The sequence below is a fragment of the Uranotaenia lowii genome, chromosome 2 (assembly GCF_029784155.1).
Source record: "Uranotaenia lowii strain MFRU-FL chromosome 2, ASM2978415v1, whole genome shotgun sequence".
Lineage (NCBI taxonomy): Eukaryota > Metazoa > Arthropoda > Insecta > Diptera > Culicidae > Uranotaenia > Uranotaenia lowii.
Window position 1 is genome coordinate 178,024,386 of NC_073692.1, and position 19,589 is coordinate 178,043,974.

The 19,589-nt window shown below is 36.4% G+C and overlaps 1 protein-coding gene across 1 annotated transcript; it reads left to right on the forward strand.

Annotated features, from left to right (window-relative positions):
• The first annotated feature begins 3,323 nt into the window (after positions 1–3,323).
• LOC129745867 (uncharacterized) lies at positions 3,324–17,620 on the forward strand. Its single transcript, XM_055739238.1, has 3 exons — positions 3,324–3,627; positions 16,144–16,374; positions 16,442–17,620. The coding sequence occupies exons 1-3, from the start codon at positions 3,546–3,548 to the stop codon at positions 17,350–17,352; spliced, it is 1,224 nt and encodes a 407-aa protein (XP_055595213.1). The 5' UTR covers positions 3,324–3,545; the 3' UTR covers positions 17,353–17,620.
• The last annotated feature ends 1,969 nt before the right edge of the window (positions 17,621–19,589 follow it).

The following is a 19,589-nucleotide window of genomic DNA, read 5'->3' on the forward strand; positions in this document are numbered from 1 at the left end:
AAAAAGAAAAAAGAAATTGTCGGAAAATCGCGGGTAACGTCAAAGTGAGGAAAAAGGGAGGTAGAAAAAAGGTGGTCGAGAGCGGAAGGTTTGCCACAAAGCCAAGATTCGATGAAGACGGCAAGCGAAGCTACCACGAGGCTGCACCCGAAGATTTGTGGAGCTGACACATCGGAAACTGAAAGATTGGACGGAAGAGTTCAGGAATTCCACGAGCGGCAAAAGGTCACAAGACCAGTAAGATTCGACCAGGAGATCGGACGGAATGAAGCAGACGTCAAAAACGCTAACTGGTCAATAGTACATGCAGGTATTTCGATTACTCTAGCAACCAAGGCGCCCATCTAATGCTCTTCTTAATCCCTCCAGCCAAACTCAACAGAAAAATCGACAGAAAGAGATCATCAAAGAAGGAAAACAGAAAGGGCTCGCGAAGGTTAGCACAATCTACCACAAAAAGCTATGGCGACTGATATTAATTAAAGCCTCATGTAGGCAGCCCTTTCTTTAGCCATTCTCGTTTCACTCCTGATTTTCTCCCACCGATCTACACAACCTTGCGCAAGCTTTCTTGAAGCCAAAGGAAGTTCGTTGGACAGGCATATTTTTTTTTTTTTTTTTTTTTTTTTTTTTTTTTTTTTTTTTTTTTTTTTTTTTTTTTTTTTTTTTTTTTTTTTTTAGTGATGGTCCCACAGGCCCAACTGGGTCCTTCCTCCACCCCATACGCATCTTTTGAAGAAGGAGAGACAGTTTATCCTTAGGATAATATGTTTTGTTTACTTATGTTGTCAATTTCTGTACGACTTGTTCGTCTTACTCCCGCGTATGTCCATCACCGTACAAATTTCTATCTGATGTTCCGCCAGATCTTCATCACTATTGTATGATCCTTTTTAGGATTAGTCCTTGTTTCAAACTGTATGTTTTATATAATCTATTGTCAGCTTCTTAAAAATATTCAAGTTTGAACTGTCTTTGATGCTCCGTGGTAGGCTGTTATACATTTTCAGTCCATTGTAGAACACAGATCGTTTGTTCATCTCTTTTTTCGTATTTGGTAATCTGAAATCTTGGGCTCTCCTTGTATTGTATCCGTGTATGTCAATTCCGTATTGCAGACCGTCCAATAAATAAGATGGTAACATTCCTTTTTTAATTTTGTAGATAAAAATCATACTGTTATACGCAATCCTCTGCTTTACTGACAACCATTGCAACATATCAAGCACAAGAGCACTAGGAGTATATCGGTTGCATCGTATTACCACTCGCATTATCTTGTTTTGTATTCTTTGCAGCCGCTTTGTCTGCGTGTCTGATGCATGGAGCAATATTGTAGCGCAATAATCAAAGTGTGGCATAATAACAGATTTCACGTAGATAATTTTTGACCAGAAAGTCATATATCTGCTTATCCGACAAAGTACTCCATATTTTATGGCAATCTTCTTAATAGTGTAGTCTATGTGAGCTATGAAATTTAACTTTTCATCTATTTGTACTCCTAGGTATTTAACCTGATGTACTCTTTCGATTGCACAACCATCAATCAACAAGTTTGAACACTCTCCGATTTTGCGGTTGCCAATGATCATCCAGTTGGTTTTATTGAGATTCAGACACAATTTTCTCTGTTTTAGGAAATCTGCAATATTTTTCAAATCAGCATTTGCTTTTTGAATAACAAGCTCTAAGTCATTTCCACTCCAGTAGGAGACTGAATCATCCGCAAATAGCTTAAGACGACCGTACTGTAAGCATTGTTTCATGTCATTGATGTACAGTATAAATAACAATGGACCCAAGACACTTCCTTGTGGGACACCTAAGTTATTTTCTCTGTATCGCGAGTAAGATGAACCAAATTTTGTTCTTTGCATTCTGTTATCCAAATAATTTTTAAACCAGTTAAGAACCGTATCATTGATACCAACTCTCACTAGTACATCTATCAGCAATAACCGATCGATCGTTTCAAAGGCCCTCTTAAAATCCAGGACCGCAGCAGGCGACGCTGGATCATCAGTCACTTTTGGACGAGTCGAGCAGGAATTTTTAAGCATGCGGAAAAAAGAACGCACCGGCCGCAACAAGTGGTGATAGGACCACTCATCCGCAGTCGAGCGTTCGTTGTGTTGGAGTGACAAGTTATGCCTGTGCATCATCAGGACCAGCGACTGGTGGTCGTAGGAAAATGGGGATCGATGTCGGGGAAAAAGGAAACGGTCGAACATTCCGCCCACCGGGATCATTCTTGCTCCCAGGATTTCGACTGGTTTGGCGCAGGTTTGAAGCAGATCTCTACGATGGGACACCGAGAAGCACTGGAAGCATTGCCTGGCTGAGAAAGCAGCTTCATAAAAGTGAGTCCATTCAAATTTATAACATACACCCAAATAAAAAGAAACACATAATGTAAGGGAATTCGCTGATGGGTAAAAATGGTTGAAATTTGAAATGTATAAGCGAAAAAATTATTAGTTTTGTTCATTATTTTGAGGCCGGGCAATCTCACTGCTCTCAACCATTATTACAAACTCTTTTGATATCATAGTTCTTTTTTACTCTATCATTTTCCTCCTGCATTCTTCGGTTTTTTTTAATTCTTTCTTCCTCTAATCTCTGTTCTAATCTATCTTTTTTCAGATCCTGATAATCTGTTCTAATTGATTCAGTTATAAATTTCAATCGTTCAATGACTTGGATGTAGGAGCATTTCTTTCCTTCATCATAATCTCTAACCCAATCCCAAACTAGTTTAAACTGGATCGTATAAAGTACATTGCTTCTCCCTGTACTCTAGTTGATAATGAGCCTTGATCGCTCTATGATACATTTATGAGCTGGCTTGGCAATTGCTGAAGCAAGCAGAATGATGATTAATGAAGACCAGCCGGGAGATTTTCTCGTTCACATGTTCTGGTTCAGCATTTATCACCATCCCAATCCGTCGTCATAGGCCCATTGTCAAGAGCAACGGCGCTGATAATGTGAATTGGAGCATTTGATTGCGCCCTGTGATTAGAGTTACCAGTTCAATTATGGTGAGAGAATGGGTATTCTGAGCACGGAAGAGATCTTGGCTTGGATTTAGGGAGAGAGCTTTTGATTTCGTTGCGATCTAGAGAAAGCGAGCCCCCTTTTTAAGAAAATCATCTCTAATTTTGAATGATCAGAATCCTGTCGGGAGATTTTTTCACTCTCTTCTTCTCTCCAAGAAAGTCTGATGCGGATGCTAAGTGTCGGTGGTTGTTATCAGTAGTGTACGCCAATAAGAACGTGTACATGTTTGGAGAGGTTATAAATTTGACAACCGCAACGGATGCTTCGCTAGTCACATTTCAATCCTACGAGCAGAACAAGGAATCCCGGATTCTACAGGAAAACGTGGTGCTAAAAAGTGTATCTCGGACTCAGTACTGATCAGAGGTTGATCCGGTTGTAGTGCGGAGGTCTTAACGCCTGGAAGGATCTTTTGATCCAAAGACCTTTCGAGTGACTGTGATAAAAAGAAACCCAGAAGACAAATCGAAACAGTAGAAAAAATGGCAAGACACAGCACAAATCTGCTGATATACACAATCAGTTTCGTCCTCACCGTTGGAAGAAATTTCGTCACAGGAAGTGGTACGGTTTTATACTTGGATAATTTTCCTCCTGTATTAGATGATCAAATGTAAAAAGGGGGTGTGTTCTAGAGTGCTACCTACGTGATATCTGAAAATGACCGTAATTTGTCTCTCTCTAAGTGCTTGAATTTCAGGAAGTGCATGTGCAATTTTTCAATAGAATCCATTGTAGTGATTACACGCTCCGGTTGAACGACTTTGATCGCTTCTGAGGCAAAATGGTTGAGTATGTTCGTTGTTCAGCTTGCTGGATCTGCGTAACTGTACCAAGAAAAATGTCTGCGATGCTTGAGCCGAATCAGCTGCTCGAAGCTCTGCCAGACAGTCTGTAGTCGGTGTCTGGCGGATGGAGGATGAGCTGGAAATCTGGGAATTTAGTGACGAAATGCTGACGGCATCAGCATTGGCCGGAGAAATCGCAGTTTCTTTTGGCTTCCAGCCGGAAAGGTCAAATGAAAAACAATTTGTGTAAAGTGAAGCTTGATTAAAGAGCTCTGGAGTGTGGCTTGGCATTGTACATACAACAAAGGAATTGTGAATTCTGCGGTATGGAAGGAGGCAGCGGGTGTGCTAGAGCTTCGATTACAAGTGCAATTGGACTGGAACGTCTCAAAGTGTGGAACAATCTGAGTTTTATTGCTGGGGGTATTTTTACTATAACGGGGAATCCGGTTCATCGATAAAATACTGTTTGGTATAAAAGAACGGGAGATCATGCTTGAAATGCACATCTATAGAGTAAATTTTTTGTGTATTCTCAAAACAAAAAAAAAAATTTAGATTCCTTAAAACCTAAAAGAATCAACACCTGCTCCTTTTCAGATTCACGCCCTATTTGTAGTAATGATCCTCAACAGAGCTAGAAACCGTTGTTTTATAGTGATTTTAGAAAAATCTTTACCAGGTATTCGTATTCTTTGGAATTTGTTCATTTCTGTTATTTTGAATTTGGATTTTTCAGTTTAAATCGTGAATGTGAATTGTGATTAGTAAGGTACCCTAGGGTAAGTGTGGACGGTTTTTCGTATAGTTCAACTCAAGGTATTGCAGTGGAGAGCGAATTCTTTGCATTTGGAATGGTAATGATCAAAATTCCACAACTGCTTCACAAATTGCAACAATTAGCACATTTTCATTCTCTTTGAGCACCGGTTTCTCTCATTTTAACTTAAACCTTCTAGTTCTCTAGTAAATTACCACAAATTCAATCATTGGCTGCAGAATTTGTTTGATCATTGACGATGATTCTCCGTTGATCTCAGTCCTCTGGTTCAACTTTAAAAAATCAGCAGTGGATCAATTTGGATAAAACTACGTTCAATGTGGTGCAGAACATGTTGTTTACAAACGCGAGGAGATGAGCTTGATAGAAGCAACGCGAGAAAGGTTATCACGTAAGAAATTGTTATGGACTGCTGGTGTCTTCACTTACCCTATAATATTCTATAGAGGATTTGAACCTTCGTTGTCATTCTCCCTCTGTAAACACTTATCCTGATTTATGGAGTAAGTGTGGACGGTAGGTTTGCCCTTTGATTTCTTAGGAAATTTCAACAAATTTGTGTTTTCTTGTCGAATATGTTACTATATTGCTCTAACAGTTCAAAATTTTGAAAAAAAGATAATGGTTTAATCAGTAATTCATCTTTCAATGATTATTGTGTGTAATTTATGTTGCAACGCACGAGATAACGTAAATAACATACGTTAAGCAAGATAAGCCAATCACCAATCACAGATCTATTTTTTTGATGTGGAGAGACCACTGCGACCAGTTGTTAGATCTTTTGTAACATTAACTGGCGTTATTTCTTTATACTATATGCTTTCAGATACACTGCCACTATTGATAAGTGCCAGTTGAACACTGTTTGAGCATTTGACATAACAACATATGTTAGATCCTAAGTGCAACCTTACTTTACCTCAGTTAACACAAGCTATCCTAAGTGTAACGTATGTTCCCTTAAATGGTTCATCCAGAGCTATGTATGTACTCAAGCGTACAAACTTTCAGAAGTTGTACTATCATGCTTGTTTTTTTTTATTGGATCGCCACACTCCCCCAAACCAAAAAACTCAACTGAGTCCCCTGGTAATGGAAACTTCAGTTCTCTACATGTCTGGCAGCAAAAATTTACAAATAAACGCGAGAAAAAAATTTAAGCATGTTGAGAACACAAATATATTTAATGCGAGGAAATGTTTATTAAGATTAAAGTATTATTCTAGAGAAGGGAATCTTAGTGGAAAAAGGTTTTCTTTTTAAGAGATCCTTCTTGCTTACTTAGTAAATATAACAAATAACAGAAAAAATATATTTAAGGACATTACACTACTGCTTAATTATTAAGTTCAAAAAATTACAAATTAAAATGAGAAATAAAAATTAAAAATATTACAAATAAAAAAAAACTGGAATGATGATTGGTTGTTATAGGTTCAGCGTTTCCTTAAGATGTTGTATTAGTTTCGTTTTAAATATGTTACGGTTTTGAGAATTTTTTATTTTCTGCGGTAAAGAGTTATATTTAGTAGGTCCTGTAGAAGATATTCTACGTTGACCAAAGAAAGGCCGAGCTAGATCTACTGCATTGTAAACAGTTCGATTGTCGAGTATTATGGGTGCTTCAAATGCTTAAACCGCCAGCCTCCAGAAGAAGTACTATGTATGCCATAACCAATATTCGATTTCATGACCTTTGGCTTAGAAGACAAACACTCAAACCTCTAAGCCAAGGCCGCTGGCATCAAATATCCATGCAAATACCAAAAGAAGTAGTACGAAACTTTGATAAAATATGGGAATGGAATACAACTGGTTTTCGCTCACTTAGATATAGCATTATCAGAAAAGTGGCAGATGACCTTGAGTTTAAAATCATAAGGTGTGTATTGAAAAAAAAAATCAACACTGTTATTTGTGAGTAATTTTTGAACGGATGGGTGAAGAAAGTTGATAAAATTTTCAGTGATGCAACCTAGTAAAAATGTTATGTTCAAATGTGCTAAATTGTGTGACGATGTGTCAAGTAGTTTTAAGATAACGAATAATGAATAAGTTTATTGACCAACATATTTGTGCAACATATACGCCATTTATTTTGTACACTACAAACTACGCCTTTTCTAAATCAAGGCAATTTTTGTTGACGATCTTTATTTTCTGCAGCTTACCTATGAAAATAACTAATATAGTCCTTATCTATGAGTGTGACTAACGATCAAAACGATTTGAAAATTCAATCAGCAACATGATTATCACACTTTTATTCATTTTAATTTTTTCAATATTTATGTAATGAGTGTATTCGAAAAAAAAACACAACGCTTTCTTTTTTTCAATAACTTTGTGCGAAATTTTAAGACGATCTGTCGAGTGGTTTTTGAGATAGCGTTCAATGAAAAAGTTCTTTGAACAAAATTTTTGGGCAGAATCCTCTAGTAGACCCCGAAAGTGGTGTAATTCAACTATTCGACTATTGTTCATGTGAAAAAATACAATCTTGAATCTAGAAATCTAATGGTTTAGCTAAAACTTGAATACAAGTGAGAATGAATTTTTCCGTGAAAGAAGGGAATTTGCAAGGTTCAATCGAACGAAATCCTAAGATTTCGATTGTAGAAGTGGTAAAAACATATATTCTTTTGTCTGTTTCGTATAAATTTTGCGGGTTTTTGTTCCTCTAGGTTTCAGCATTTTTTTTTGTTTCGATTATAGTCGTTTTACCATCTTTATGGCATTCGCGACATTATCAACGTTGCAGTTGGCGGATCGTTATTGAAAAACTTATCCGGTACAACTGTGTTCGATGTTTACTCTTGGGCTCAAACTCACGGACATCGGCTCAGGAAGCAACAGACTTGCCAACTGAGCTATATCACAAGCCCATTTCAGCAATATTAATTTCCAGAAATCTATCAGCAAAATCTATTCCTAGAAAAAAAGTAATCTTAAAAACTTCAAATTTGAGTCTTCCTTATTCGAGAAACCTACAACTGTTTGGTAAATATTGATAGGTTTTACTACTTTTTATTAGAGATGTACCGAATATTCGGTCGGCCGAATATTCGGCGCCGAATACCTCAAAAAAACCGTTAAGCCGAATATTCGGCTCACCGAATAGTTGAGCTAAGTATTCGGCCGAATAGGCCGAACAGGCCGAATATCTACTACAGACTTTCAGAATTTACAAATGATTTTGGATAATTTATAAAAATTTCCAAAAGTAATGTTGTAAAAGCTACACAAAACTTATGGTTTCAGCAAAACATCTAAGGTGTATCCACGTATCTTTCACTGTTGATCGTACAGGAGACAAGTATCGCTTTAAACTATGATTATAGTTTATTCCAGATTTTCTTGATATCTTCATGCCTGCCTATAAATCCAGTAAACATGCCAGATAGGTCCAATCTGGCCGAGATGTCCAGATGTTGTTTAAAGCTTCCCGAATTTCGCTCGGGTTTGTTAAGATTATTTGCTAAATAAATCAAATAAAAAACTCAAATTTATCCTTTCAGATTTTGTGTTCCATTACGAATTTTTTTCCTAATTTCGAAATAAATTTTTTTTTTTTGTAAAAAAATCGTGTGGTTGAAAGTATGGTATGCTTGGTTAAAGATCATTTTTCTTTTCAACAACTATTTTGAAGATATCTTGCTCAAATTCGACCTTCGTCTAGTTCGAAATCGAAGAAGCAATTTCGAATAGTTTTACACCTGTTTCGACAAGTTTTGTCCCAGATTTCATAGAAACGCTATCTTTGGTTATAAACGCCCTAGAAGGGAATAGTCATCTAATGTCTTTCCGGTTATTGGTGACATTTTAAAAATCAGAAAGACCCCTACTTAAAAAATATCTTGAATACATCATCCGATAATATCACCTTTTTGAAAATAATCGACTAAAACCATAAGGGGCATTAATATGGAAGAAATAGAGAGCATTGAAATAATCGCTAAGTTTTTTTTTCATTAAAACTCAATGGAATATTCGACCGAATATTCGGCCGAATATTCGGCCGAATATTCGTTTGGCCGAATAGTTGGAAAGGTCAATATTCGGTATTCGGCCGTTCGCCGAATACCACTATTCGGTACATCTCTACTTTTTATTAATATTTCCTAAAGTATAGAATGTTTGCCTGCTTTTCTATAAATATAACAATAAATTTTATTCAACTATATATTGTGATTTTCACGAACAACTAAATTCGCTTGCAAATAAAACTTTTTGAGTCAGAAGAGCCGAAAATAACAATTTTTCAAAATTTGTATGTTCGAAAGAGACACATTTGTTGGTTGCAATGAAATATCGATCTATAACTTCTATTTTTTTTTTTATTTCCAATTTTGACGATAAATCCCAAAAAACACAAGGTTTCAGACTTTATCTTCAGCACCTCTAGTTTTTGAAAACCAAGGGTTGTTTCAAAAGAGAACTTTGAAAATTCATTTTTTCCTGCAATACTGTGAAATTTAATTCTGTTTTTTCAAACTAAAGCTTTAAAATCAAGAATCAGCATGCTCTAAGATCATAATTGACTTTTCTTTCTGTTCTTTGACCTCATTCAGTTTAAAATGAGAATTTCATGAAATTTTTGAGCATGTTTAAACAAATTATTATTTTTTATATTTATAAGCATACAGTTTAACTTACTGTGGTCAATCACATGGTGGCAAAAAATATTAGAATCTTCAGTATAAGGGACTTAGAAATGTTTTGTCAAATTTGAGATTATTACTCTTAAACCAAAATATTAAGCAAAACATGTTTTGAAAAAAGTTGTGGATGAATTCCTCCAATAGAATACATGTTACAATACTGTTATGTGATTTGTTTGAGCAAACTTATGTGAACATAAGCTTTCCTTTGTAAAATTTGGGAACTGATATAAAAAAACAAACTTTATATATTCACCGTTTTTTTGCCTATGAACTAAAATTTTCAAATTTTGTTTTTTGATTCTAAAATTTTTCACATTTGGATTGGAACAAAAAAGTCTTTGAATTCCCAGAAGAGTATTGATAGAGAGCCCCACAAAACAGAGTCTTGAAGGAGTCTTGATATATGTATGTCTCTAATAAGTTTAAAGTTAGTCTGAAAACAACATCAGAGGATTAAAAAAACTCCAAAGAATGGGATCCAATGAATTTCAATCTTTTCTGCGAAAGTTCAAAAAGAGTCGAAAATTCCTAAAAATAAAGTCTCAAAATGTCCTAAAAGAGTCTCAGAATAGTCGTAAAAGTGTCTCCAAAATACCAAAAAGAGTCGTAAGAGCCCTGAAAGAACTGTAAAAGAGTCTCAGAAGAGCTTTGAAACAGCCTCAAAACAGCCAGAAAATCCCGAAACAATCTTTAAAAAAATTAAAAGAGTTTCTAAATTGTCCTTAAGATTCTCAAAAGAGTCTGACAACAACTTTATAACAAGCTCAAAAGTGTCAAATTAAGTCCAAAGACACTCAAAAGAGTCTCTAAAAAGAGCTCCAGAGAGCATCGGAAATCCTTCAGAGAGTCTCAACAAGTCCTGCAAAAGTTTAAGATAAATTTAAAAACAGTCTCAGACCAATCTCACGAGTTCAAAATAGCCCTCAATGAGTTTGAAGAAAGGTTCAAAAGAATATGAAGAGTCCTGGAAGAACATCTAATGGCTTTAAAATAATAAATGTTCTTAGAACACTCTACAAAGAGTATCGATTCAATCTTTAAATAATATTAATAAGGTTTAAAAAGAGTCTCAAACGAATCTCATGATACTCTGAATAGAACTTCTGGAAAGTTTGATATGTGTCTATTCAATTTGAGGAACTATTTTGCATTTCTGATTTCTAATTGGATTTTTTTTTCTCTTGTCGTAATATGTATTTGTTTTCAAACCTCGATTCCATAGTTATACTTGTTATTTTAATTTAATAAAAAAAATGCTTCTCGTTAAAGTTAGTGATGTTTATTTCGATTTGGTATTCAAATTTAATATTTCTGGCAAAAATAACAATTTGTATCAGGTTTTCTACATAGTAAAGATTAATATTTGGTTTAAGTAGGTCTAAATTTGACTAAAATAAACAATATTTGAAATTAACAAATTTTTTTAAATTTCTTTATTCGAAGCGGCTTATAACTTGAGGCTTTAAGGAGTCAAACTATTGTATCTAACGTATTGTGTATTAACAATTGTTTGCTTAGGTCTACATCACTTTATATTTAAGCAATATAGGGATTTGCTACACCCTATATAATTTACATTGTTATTGAAATTAACGTTAGAGAGCCACAACTTCTCACCCGAAGAGCAGCATGTGGCTCGCGAGCCGCAGGTTGCCGACCACTAGTCTAATGCAATGGTAAATACATACTCCACATTTTATGATTAGAAATATTGTTGTTTTGCTACAGTGGTTCAAAACTCGAAAAACGTGATCATGGGCTTTTTGAAGGCTTAAATGTCAAAATAGCTTTATGTTTTTTCCTACAATGTTTCATCATTTTAAAATGCGCATCTTTTGTTGTAATTTTTTTCTTGGTCAATTCACCTTTAAATGAGATAAATTTTTTATTTTTTGTATATATCATTTTATCACTACGATGTCTTCAAGAAATTTGTAGATCATCAAATTTTTAAAACTTTGTTCAAGACATCAAAGCTCTATCTTTTGAAACAACATGTTTAAGGACAGTTTTTCAAAAACTAACCTCAAAAAACGAAAAATTCGTTTAACTTTTTTCGAAGCGAGCTTTCAGATTAACTTTGTATGAAAAAGTTGTGACAATTGTAAAACAACACAACTTCATTGATGGTGTCAAGTCACTATTTCGAAGTTTAATGGTATTTTTTGGATGGTTTCTTTAAAAAATTGCATGTTTTTATTGTTCCATATCTCTGAAACGTGCAAACATACCAAAAGAAAAATATATACATACATTAGAAAAAGCAATCTTTCAACTTTTATGGACAAATAGATGGTAGATTTGCAAATTTGCAGTATTTTTTCACACACTTACATAAGTGTGGTAGGCCACGAGCACACGACCAATTAGAAGCTACTAGAATGTCGCAGCATGCTATCATCACGCTAGGAGTACCTGCTGGTATAAATGCCACCCCTTGTGTGAAAGCTCTGTCATTCAGTTGTCACACTTGCTTGAATAAACATATCTTATAGTTTAGTCTCTGCTTTTCAATCTTCTGGGAACACGACAATAAGTTCCCGCTTCAACACGACTGTGGCATAGTTGGCTGATCGAGGAATATACTAAAACTTAAAAACTGGCATCTTTCAGTTGGCAAATGAAACTATATGTTCATGAATGTTGAAAGATTGTCCTATCTAATGTATATATTTTTGTTTTTTTATGTTTGCAACTTTCAGAGATATTGAACGATAAAAACATGAAATTTTTTAAAGAAAGCACCCAAAAAGTACCATTAAACTTGAAAATAGTGACACCTTCAATGAAGTTGTGTAATTTTACAACTGTCACAACTCTTTCACACAAAGTTAGTCTCAAAACTCGCTTCGAAAAAAGTTAAACGAATTTTTCGTTTTTGAGGTTAGTTTTTGAAAAACTGTCTTTAAAACATGTTGTTTTAAAAGATAGAGCTTTGATGTCTTCAACAAAGTTTTAAAATTTGATGATCTACAACTTTCTTGAAGACATCATAGTAATAAAAGATATATACAAAAAATAGAAAAACTATCTCACTTATAGGTGGAATGATCAGAAAAAAAATAACAACAAAAGATGCGCATTTTAAAATGATGGAACATTGTAGAAGATACTATAAAGCTATTTTGACATTTAAGCCTTCAAAAAGCCCATGATCACGTTTTTCGAGTTTTAAACCACTGTGCATTGGCTTTTTTCCAACTTGAAATTTTTAAACTTTCCCTTTGATAGTTTGTTTTGAAAGCTGACAAATTTTTTCACTGGTTACCATTATTGCTTTAAAAACGAACACACACATATAGGATCTCAGTGAAACTTCATGTTTCTTTGAAGAGATCTAATTTACTTAACTCTAAGGCGTACATCTTTCAAGGATATTATTGGCTAGGATCTTACAAATGCTAAAACCACCAGTCCACAGAAAGAGTACTATGTGTGCCGTGATCGGGATTCGATCTCATGGACTCTGGCTTAGAAGACTGGAACGCTATCCTCTAGGCCACGGCCGGCGGCTTCGAGTTCGAGCCCAAGAGTAAACATCGAACACAGTTGTACCGGATAAGTTTTTCAATAACGATCCGCCAACTGTAACGTTAATAAAGTCGCGAATGCCATAAAGATGGTAAAACGACTATAATCGAAACAAAAAAAAATAATACCGTTGTTAAATTAAAAGGAATCTTCCGATTGCTTTGATTAATTAAAGTTTCACCTCATCCGTTTCAAATTTAATAATGTTTTTAAATAGAGATATTCCAAAATTTTATTCCAGAATTGAGATATAGAAATAATTTTCTTGAACTACAATGGACAATTGAATAAAGTCAATCGAAAGTTTCCCTTTAATTCAAGCACGGTATAAGAAAAGTTCAAACTTCGATAGCATCTTACTGTCTTCTTGATTGATGAATGTGTCTACGGGCAATGATTTCACTAAGAACGAATAATGATTGTTTGATGGTTGTCGATAGTTACTCAGAAAATAACTGATCACTAAAGAGGGGAAGAAAAATAAACCAGGTAGGTATGCGTCGTTCGATGCTGGAAGGCGTCGTTTGTAAAGAAAACAGACTACCTATGTCGAGGAGCTAAATCGTTGGTTACTAGGATCGGATAAAAAATCATTCTGAACGAATATCAGCAACCTTGGTTTCGAATTACAGGACCATTTGACAGTAGTTTTCCTGAGCTGTTTTGATATGCCGAGATAAAGACGGAGGCATCCTGACGGACAATCGTGAGGTAATCAGAAGGGAAGAACATCGCCGGCGAAGCCAACGACGAAGTGGAGCTACTCTAAACGATGAGTGAATTTAAGGAAGCTTTTCGCCAGTTGAATAGCAACATGTCCTCTGGGAAGCATGGAATCGCAGATGAACTCATCAAAATGGGCCCGAATAAGTTGGCGATTGCCTACACCGGTTGATGGTCAGGATCTGGGACACTGAGCAGTTACCGGACGAGTGGAAGGAGGGTGATGGGGCTACAAGAAATTGGACAAATTGGACTGTGAGAACTACCGAGCGGTAACTGTCCTAAACGCCGCCTACAAAGCACAGTCCCGAATCCTACTCCGCCGCCTAACACCACAAGCAAACCGATTCGTGGAAAGTCATCAGGCCGGCTTCATGGAGAGACGGTCTACCACGAACCAGACCTCACATTACGGCAAATCCTCCAAAAGTTCCTCCGTGACGAGCTATGGAAAATCATAGACGAGAACGGCTTTTCCGGGAAGCTGACCAGAATGATCAAGGCGACGGTGAATGGAACGCAGTGCTGTGTGCGAATTTCGGGTGAATTGTCGAGTTCATGCAAATCGCGCAGGGAGCTTCGACAAGGCGATGGTCTGACCTGCATGATGTTCAACGTGGCGCTAGAAGGTGTTATTCGACGAGGGTGTGCGAAATGCGGGGCACGATTTTCAAAAGATTCAGTCAACTTATCTGCTCTGCCGATGACATTGATATAGCCGGTAGATCATCTGCGGCGGTGGCTGAAGATCAATCGCAAACTGAAACGCGAAGCAGGACGGATTGGGTAGATGATTTAAATGCCGAAGACGAAGTATATGCTGGCCTGCGGATCCGAAACCGATCGAAACCACTTGTCCAGTAATAACATGGTCACGTTCGATGGCGACGAGCTGGAAAAAGTCGAAGACTTTGTCTATCTCGGCTCACTAATGACTGCAGAAAATGAAAGCAGCCATGAGATTCGGCGGCAAATGATCAGCGGAAGTCGTGCCTACTATGGACTCCACAATAGACTGAAACGATTTGGGGTCATTTTTGAATTTCTCAAACCCTGGGGTCTAAAAAGCTTCGTCTTGGTCCAAAACTCGATCGGTCCAAACGATAAAATCAATTAGCATCACTGCTGGGTGCCTAGCGAGGTATTGCATGACTACTTTTCATGCAATAATTCGCGAGGCTTGAGCAGTGATGTCAATTGAATTTACTGTTTATCTATGCGAAAAGACATACCCCTGTTAAACAGCTAATAACTTTTTTGTTTAATTAGATACAAAGTTAGTGTCCTCGACAAAGTTGTTCAGCGGAAAATTTCCTTTAGGAATTTTATAAATTGGTACAAAAACCATCAGGTGGCTCGGTTCCACAAGAAAAACAAAAATGATGTGGATTTTTCAGTACAAAATATTCAATTTTTTCATACAAACCTAAAAGTTCAAATTTACTCATGTAAAAGTTACTTAAAAATTCTGCAAAAAATCAGGAATGAGTTTTGGACCAAGACGAAGCTTTTTAGACCCCAGGGTTTGAGAAATTAAAAAATGACCCCAAATCGACTCAGTCTACTCCACAAGCAACTGCGGTCGAGAAGACTTAGCCCTCGCACGAAGTGTAACCTGTACACTACGCTTATTATACCGGTTGTCCTCTACAGACACGAAACGTGGAAGACCAGTGTTCGGAGTATTCGGAGGCGGAGGCGAAGGACAAACCACGACCTTGCGCGATTTACTGCGAACCCAGTATCCAGATGGTGGTAAATGCTGGGCAGGACATGCTGCGAGAAATTTAGGAATTAACTTCATCAAGTGATGACGGTAAACTATGTAAAAAATAAATATAGTAAGAGAAAGTCATGTGTAATGGAATAGGACTCACTTTCTAAGTACAGAACACTTTTCCTAAAATGCAGTGCTTTTAGTGACTGCTTTAGTGACAATTGAGCTCCGGGACTTTTTCCCCCTTAAATCACATTATTCAAATGCAGCAACTACACTTCTCTCATCCATTCGCTCTATTTCTAGTGTTTATTCTACCATGATAAATATCTAAAATCAATGTTTTTTATTATTCCAGTGAATTATTAAATTTATTATTAATTAGGTAATCTGATAAGCATCTATCATACCAACTAACATTCATCATATGTTTAAAAATAAATATGACAGTATGCTTCGTCCTCTGCCTGAAATGTTTCAACGCGAAAGAAAACAAAACAATTTTTGCGTAAACGGAATCAATGAACTTCATTGTAGCAAGGTGACTGATACGAGCTATTCGCTCGAGAGTAAATCAGAGCACATAAAGGTCATTTAAATTCATTAGTGTGCAAAAAATGTAACAATAAACCGAAATTTGGCTCCCGCGTACTGATAATGAAGCCTTGAACCGGATCAAACCGGAAACAAAATACTACAGAGTATTTTTTCGGTCACAACATGTGGTCGTGGTGATTATTTAGTGAGCTTATTTAGCATCACCGTACCACTTCTAGAACATGCCACTGACCTGATTAAGAAAGTTTCTGACATCATTAATTAGTGTAACCGATATTGATCTAACTTGTTTTTCTTTTTTTTTTGTTCTTATAGCAATCGACCGAAGTTGTATTGTGCCCCTGAAACCGGACTGGTCATTTTTTTCACCGTTGATCTTCAGTCAGGATGGGCGACTTATTTCAACCGAAAACGTCAGTGACGAAACTGAAGACATCACATTAAGTGCAGGTGACGAGGTGCTGATTTCCTGTGCCCCCAACTATTTCCGGGAATTTGCCTCGGAGAGAGTTTTGAAAGCAGCCTGCAAGAAGGATAAAACTTTTGGTACGATTTATTGAAACGTTGTTTGGTTTAGACTTGTATTTTAATTTTTAACTTTTTTCATTTTCAGTGGTCGATGGAGAGGACAAAAATTTCGTTTCGGAGCTCTCCTGCATGGCTCGTTCCATAGAAGAGATTATCGTTCCGGTTCGGGGTTGCCCTTCAACTGCTCGTTCGATTGAATACGGTTACACCAATCCGGTCAATGAAAGATCGTACATCTTGGGAGAAGCCTGTTATGATGTCAAAAGAGGTCAGACTCTATTTGTCCATACCAAGGTTAGATCGGGAGATAATACCGTTGAAGCCTTGTCACTAAAAACCTTCAACAATGCCAGTTACTTCATTCAAGAACATCCAACTACGCGCTACAAAGTTGAACTCAACAAAGCCTTGAACATCAATGATCAAGCCGAACGATTTAAGGGAGTATTTGGAACGAAAAATGTCCCCAAGATTGAGTCACGCCGATATGTTAACGAGGATTTACTCACGCACAAGCAATACCAGGCCGTACTAAAACTGGCGTGGAACTACCAAATTGTGAAAGATTTAGAAGAGCTGGAAAATTTTGACAACCTCATCAGTGACATCAGCGATCTAGCCGAGCGAGAGGTAGAAATCTACAGCGGAGCACATGGAGTTCTGTCGCTGAAAGACAAAAATGACAACCCTGTTGATGTGTACCTGAAGGACAAACGATTTCCGGTGCCCAAATTCCACTGGACTGTCGTAAAATCAGGCAATCGAGCTGTCGGCTTTGCCGTATTCAACAAAGCGCAACTGCCCGACAAAGAGCGGGAAAAGGATACGTTCTGTACCAGCATATGTGATCAAATCACCTGGATCAACTCCCTCAAAGAAAATGATTCCTACAGCAACCCAAGTTTGGGCTATGTCCTGTGCTGTGAGCTCAATGATTTCCGAAAAACGATAAAGGAAATGCCACCGCTAAACGGCATAAAGGACGTGCTAAAGTAGGACAAAACTCGACCGTTCCTCCTGAGCAAGTGTGAATGAAAGGCGGAATCAACAAACCTAACGCTGGCATGTGATTTAAATTTTTAATTTAATTATTTAAAACGAACAAAACAGTAGACGTACACAATTATCTACATCTTCGATGGCTGACAAGGAAAACTGATGTAGGATGCTCTCTTAAGTAAATAAACGGTGTGCGTGAATGAGCGTTTGAGTGAACCTGAGTGAAAGTGATTGTAAAAAAAAACAAACAAATAAAAGAGTAGAGTACAACCGTTTCTTTAATGTAGAAAGTATTTAATTCGCTTGTAGTATTAACCTTCGAAACGTTCTTATTTAGTTTTAAGGCCTTGATCCATGATGAAAAATATCCAATATTTATACAAATATCCGGAAGGTTCATAAGACTGATTTAAAGTATGTCAAACGCATTATATTGATATAATGAATAAACTTTTTTAATCGTGTGTACTTGAGTTAACTAATGAAATTTGAACAGCTTTTCTTAACAACCAAGCTGAAAATATTAAAATAGCAATTTGAAGTTTTAACAAAGACCAGGATCGCTGGAATAGAAAAACTTTACTCTTGTATTCACATAGCTCTATGAATAGTTTAAAACTGTCACTTTAAAAATCGATTTTCAAGAAATCTCGTTCGAACTTAAAATTTTCAATGGAACATATTCAGCAAAAGAGTTCAACTTTGCTGTTTTTAAAACTTTCTAGATTATATTTCATGCCTAAAATTCACTCGCAATATACATTATGAATCATAATCTGAATATTTAAGATATTTAAAAAAAAAATCATTATTTTATTTATTGATCACTGTCAACGAAAATTTAATATCATACAGACGGATTATCTAATCTTATCTTTAACATTGATATCAAAATAAACATACTTTTGGTTGAACAATTTAAAAGATATGTCAAACGGGTTATAAAATTGATTCCTACACCCAGAGAAGAGGTTGCAAAAATCTAATGCCTATTTAGCAAATCTCTGTGCCGAAAATGTGCTGAAATGTACACTGTGCCGAAGACGGTGTGTTTGAAAAAGCACTACTGGCACAAGGACTCCAGCTCCCAACCAAAATGATGGATGACTACTACATTCAAGCGAAACAAGAAATACATTTAATGGGATTTCCTTCCTATTGGATGATTCATCCCAGAAACAAGAAATTTTGAACTGACTCGAGTAGCTTCAATCCGTGTTTGGTGCCCAGATTTGAACCTTATACTCGAATCCACAGCGAGCAAGCGAGTAATATAAAGCTTTGAGAGTTGTAATGTCATCCTTTGGTATCCCTGACCGAAAATTCTAGGAATGTTTTTGATTTTGTCACCGTTACAGCTGAATGTTCCTTGTCCACAATAACACCGATATCTCGAATAGACTCAACTTTTTCAATAGCCACGTTTTATCAGTGGCCACGTGATCAGCTGTGTAGTGATGCGAAATTACAACTCAAGTAGAGTGGTGAACTTGTATATTGACAACTCAAGTTTGTGAAAAAAATTACAATCGTTAATACGCAAAACTTACCCTTCAAGCGGAGAATTGTTTTCTGAAAGTTTTTGTTGTAGTCAAATCTGATTCTATTACCTCCATTGCAGATTTAGGTTTGGGCGGTAAATTCAAAGCGAAGAACTGTTTTGATGGTGGATAATTTTTATTCCTGCTTCATTAGAAAGTCTCTCATATACGTTGATGTATTTCCCATTTCTGTTGATTTTTTATTTACTTTTAGGTTTCGATTTTATTGCGGTATCAGATTTTGAAGGATGAGTTCTGTTGAAAGAGCTCAGCTTTGAACTAAGCCGTCAGAAGCCAAACCTAGGGAAGGAATTTTATTCGGGTTGGTGGGGAAAGTTCTCAAGTTTGGGTATTTTCGAGCTTCAGTGGAAGGTTGTGAAAATCCGGATCAATCCTCCGTCGTTGCGTAATCCGGAAAAGGTGAGCTATATAGTTGCTATAGGTTTCTAGGTTTTTTCGTAGGACGAGATGACGATACCAGCTGGCCAGCTGGCCAGCTGGCCAAATGTTTATTGATACCATGACTTTTAGAAAAAGTTGCTAGAATTGGTACACTTTTTAGACTTTTTGGCTTTAAAGTAGATATTAAAAAAGATAGATTTATTTATCCCACTGCTTGGTGGTTTAATCAATTTCTAAAAGAATAATTTTAAAGCCCTTATTGTGTTTGTCTTTAAGATGCTATAGGTCTAA

What these genes read in the sequence shown, in the direction of transcription:
- LOC129745867 (XM_055739238.1), top strand. Translation starts at nt 3,546, where the DNA reads ATGGCAAGACACAGCACAAATCTGCTGATATACACAATCAGTTTCGTC. An exon ending in AAATTTCGTCACAGGAAGTG is followed by an intron (nt 3,628 to 16,143) that starts GTACGGTTTTAT and finishes TTGTTCTTATAG; the next exon opens with CAATCGACCGAAGTTGTATT. An exon ending in CAAGAAGGATAAAACTTTTG is followed by an intron (nt 16,375 to 16,441) that starts GTACGATTTATT and finishes TTTCATTTTCAG; the next exon opens with TGGTCGATGGAGAGGACAAA.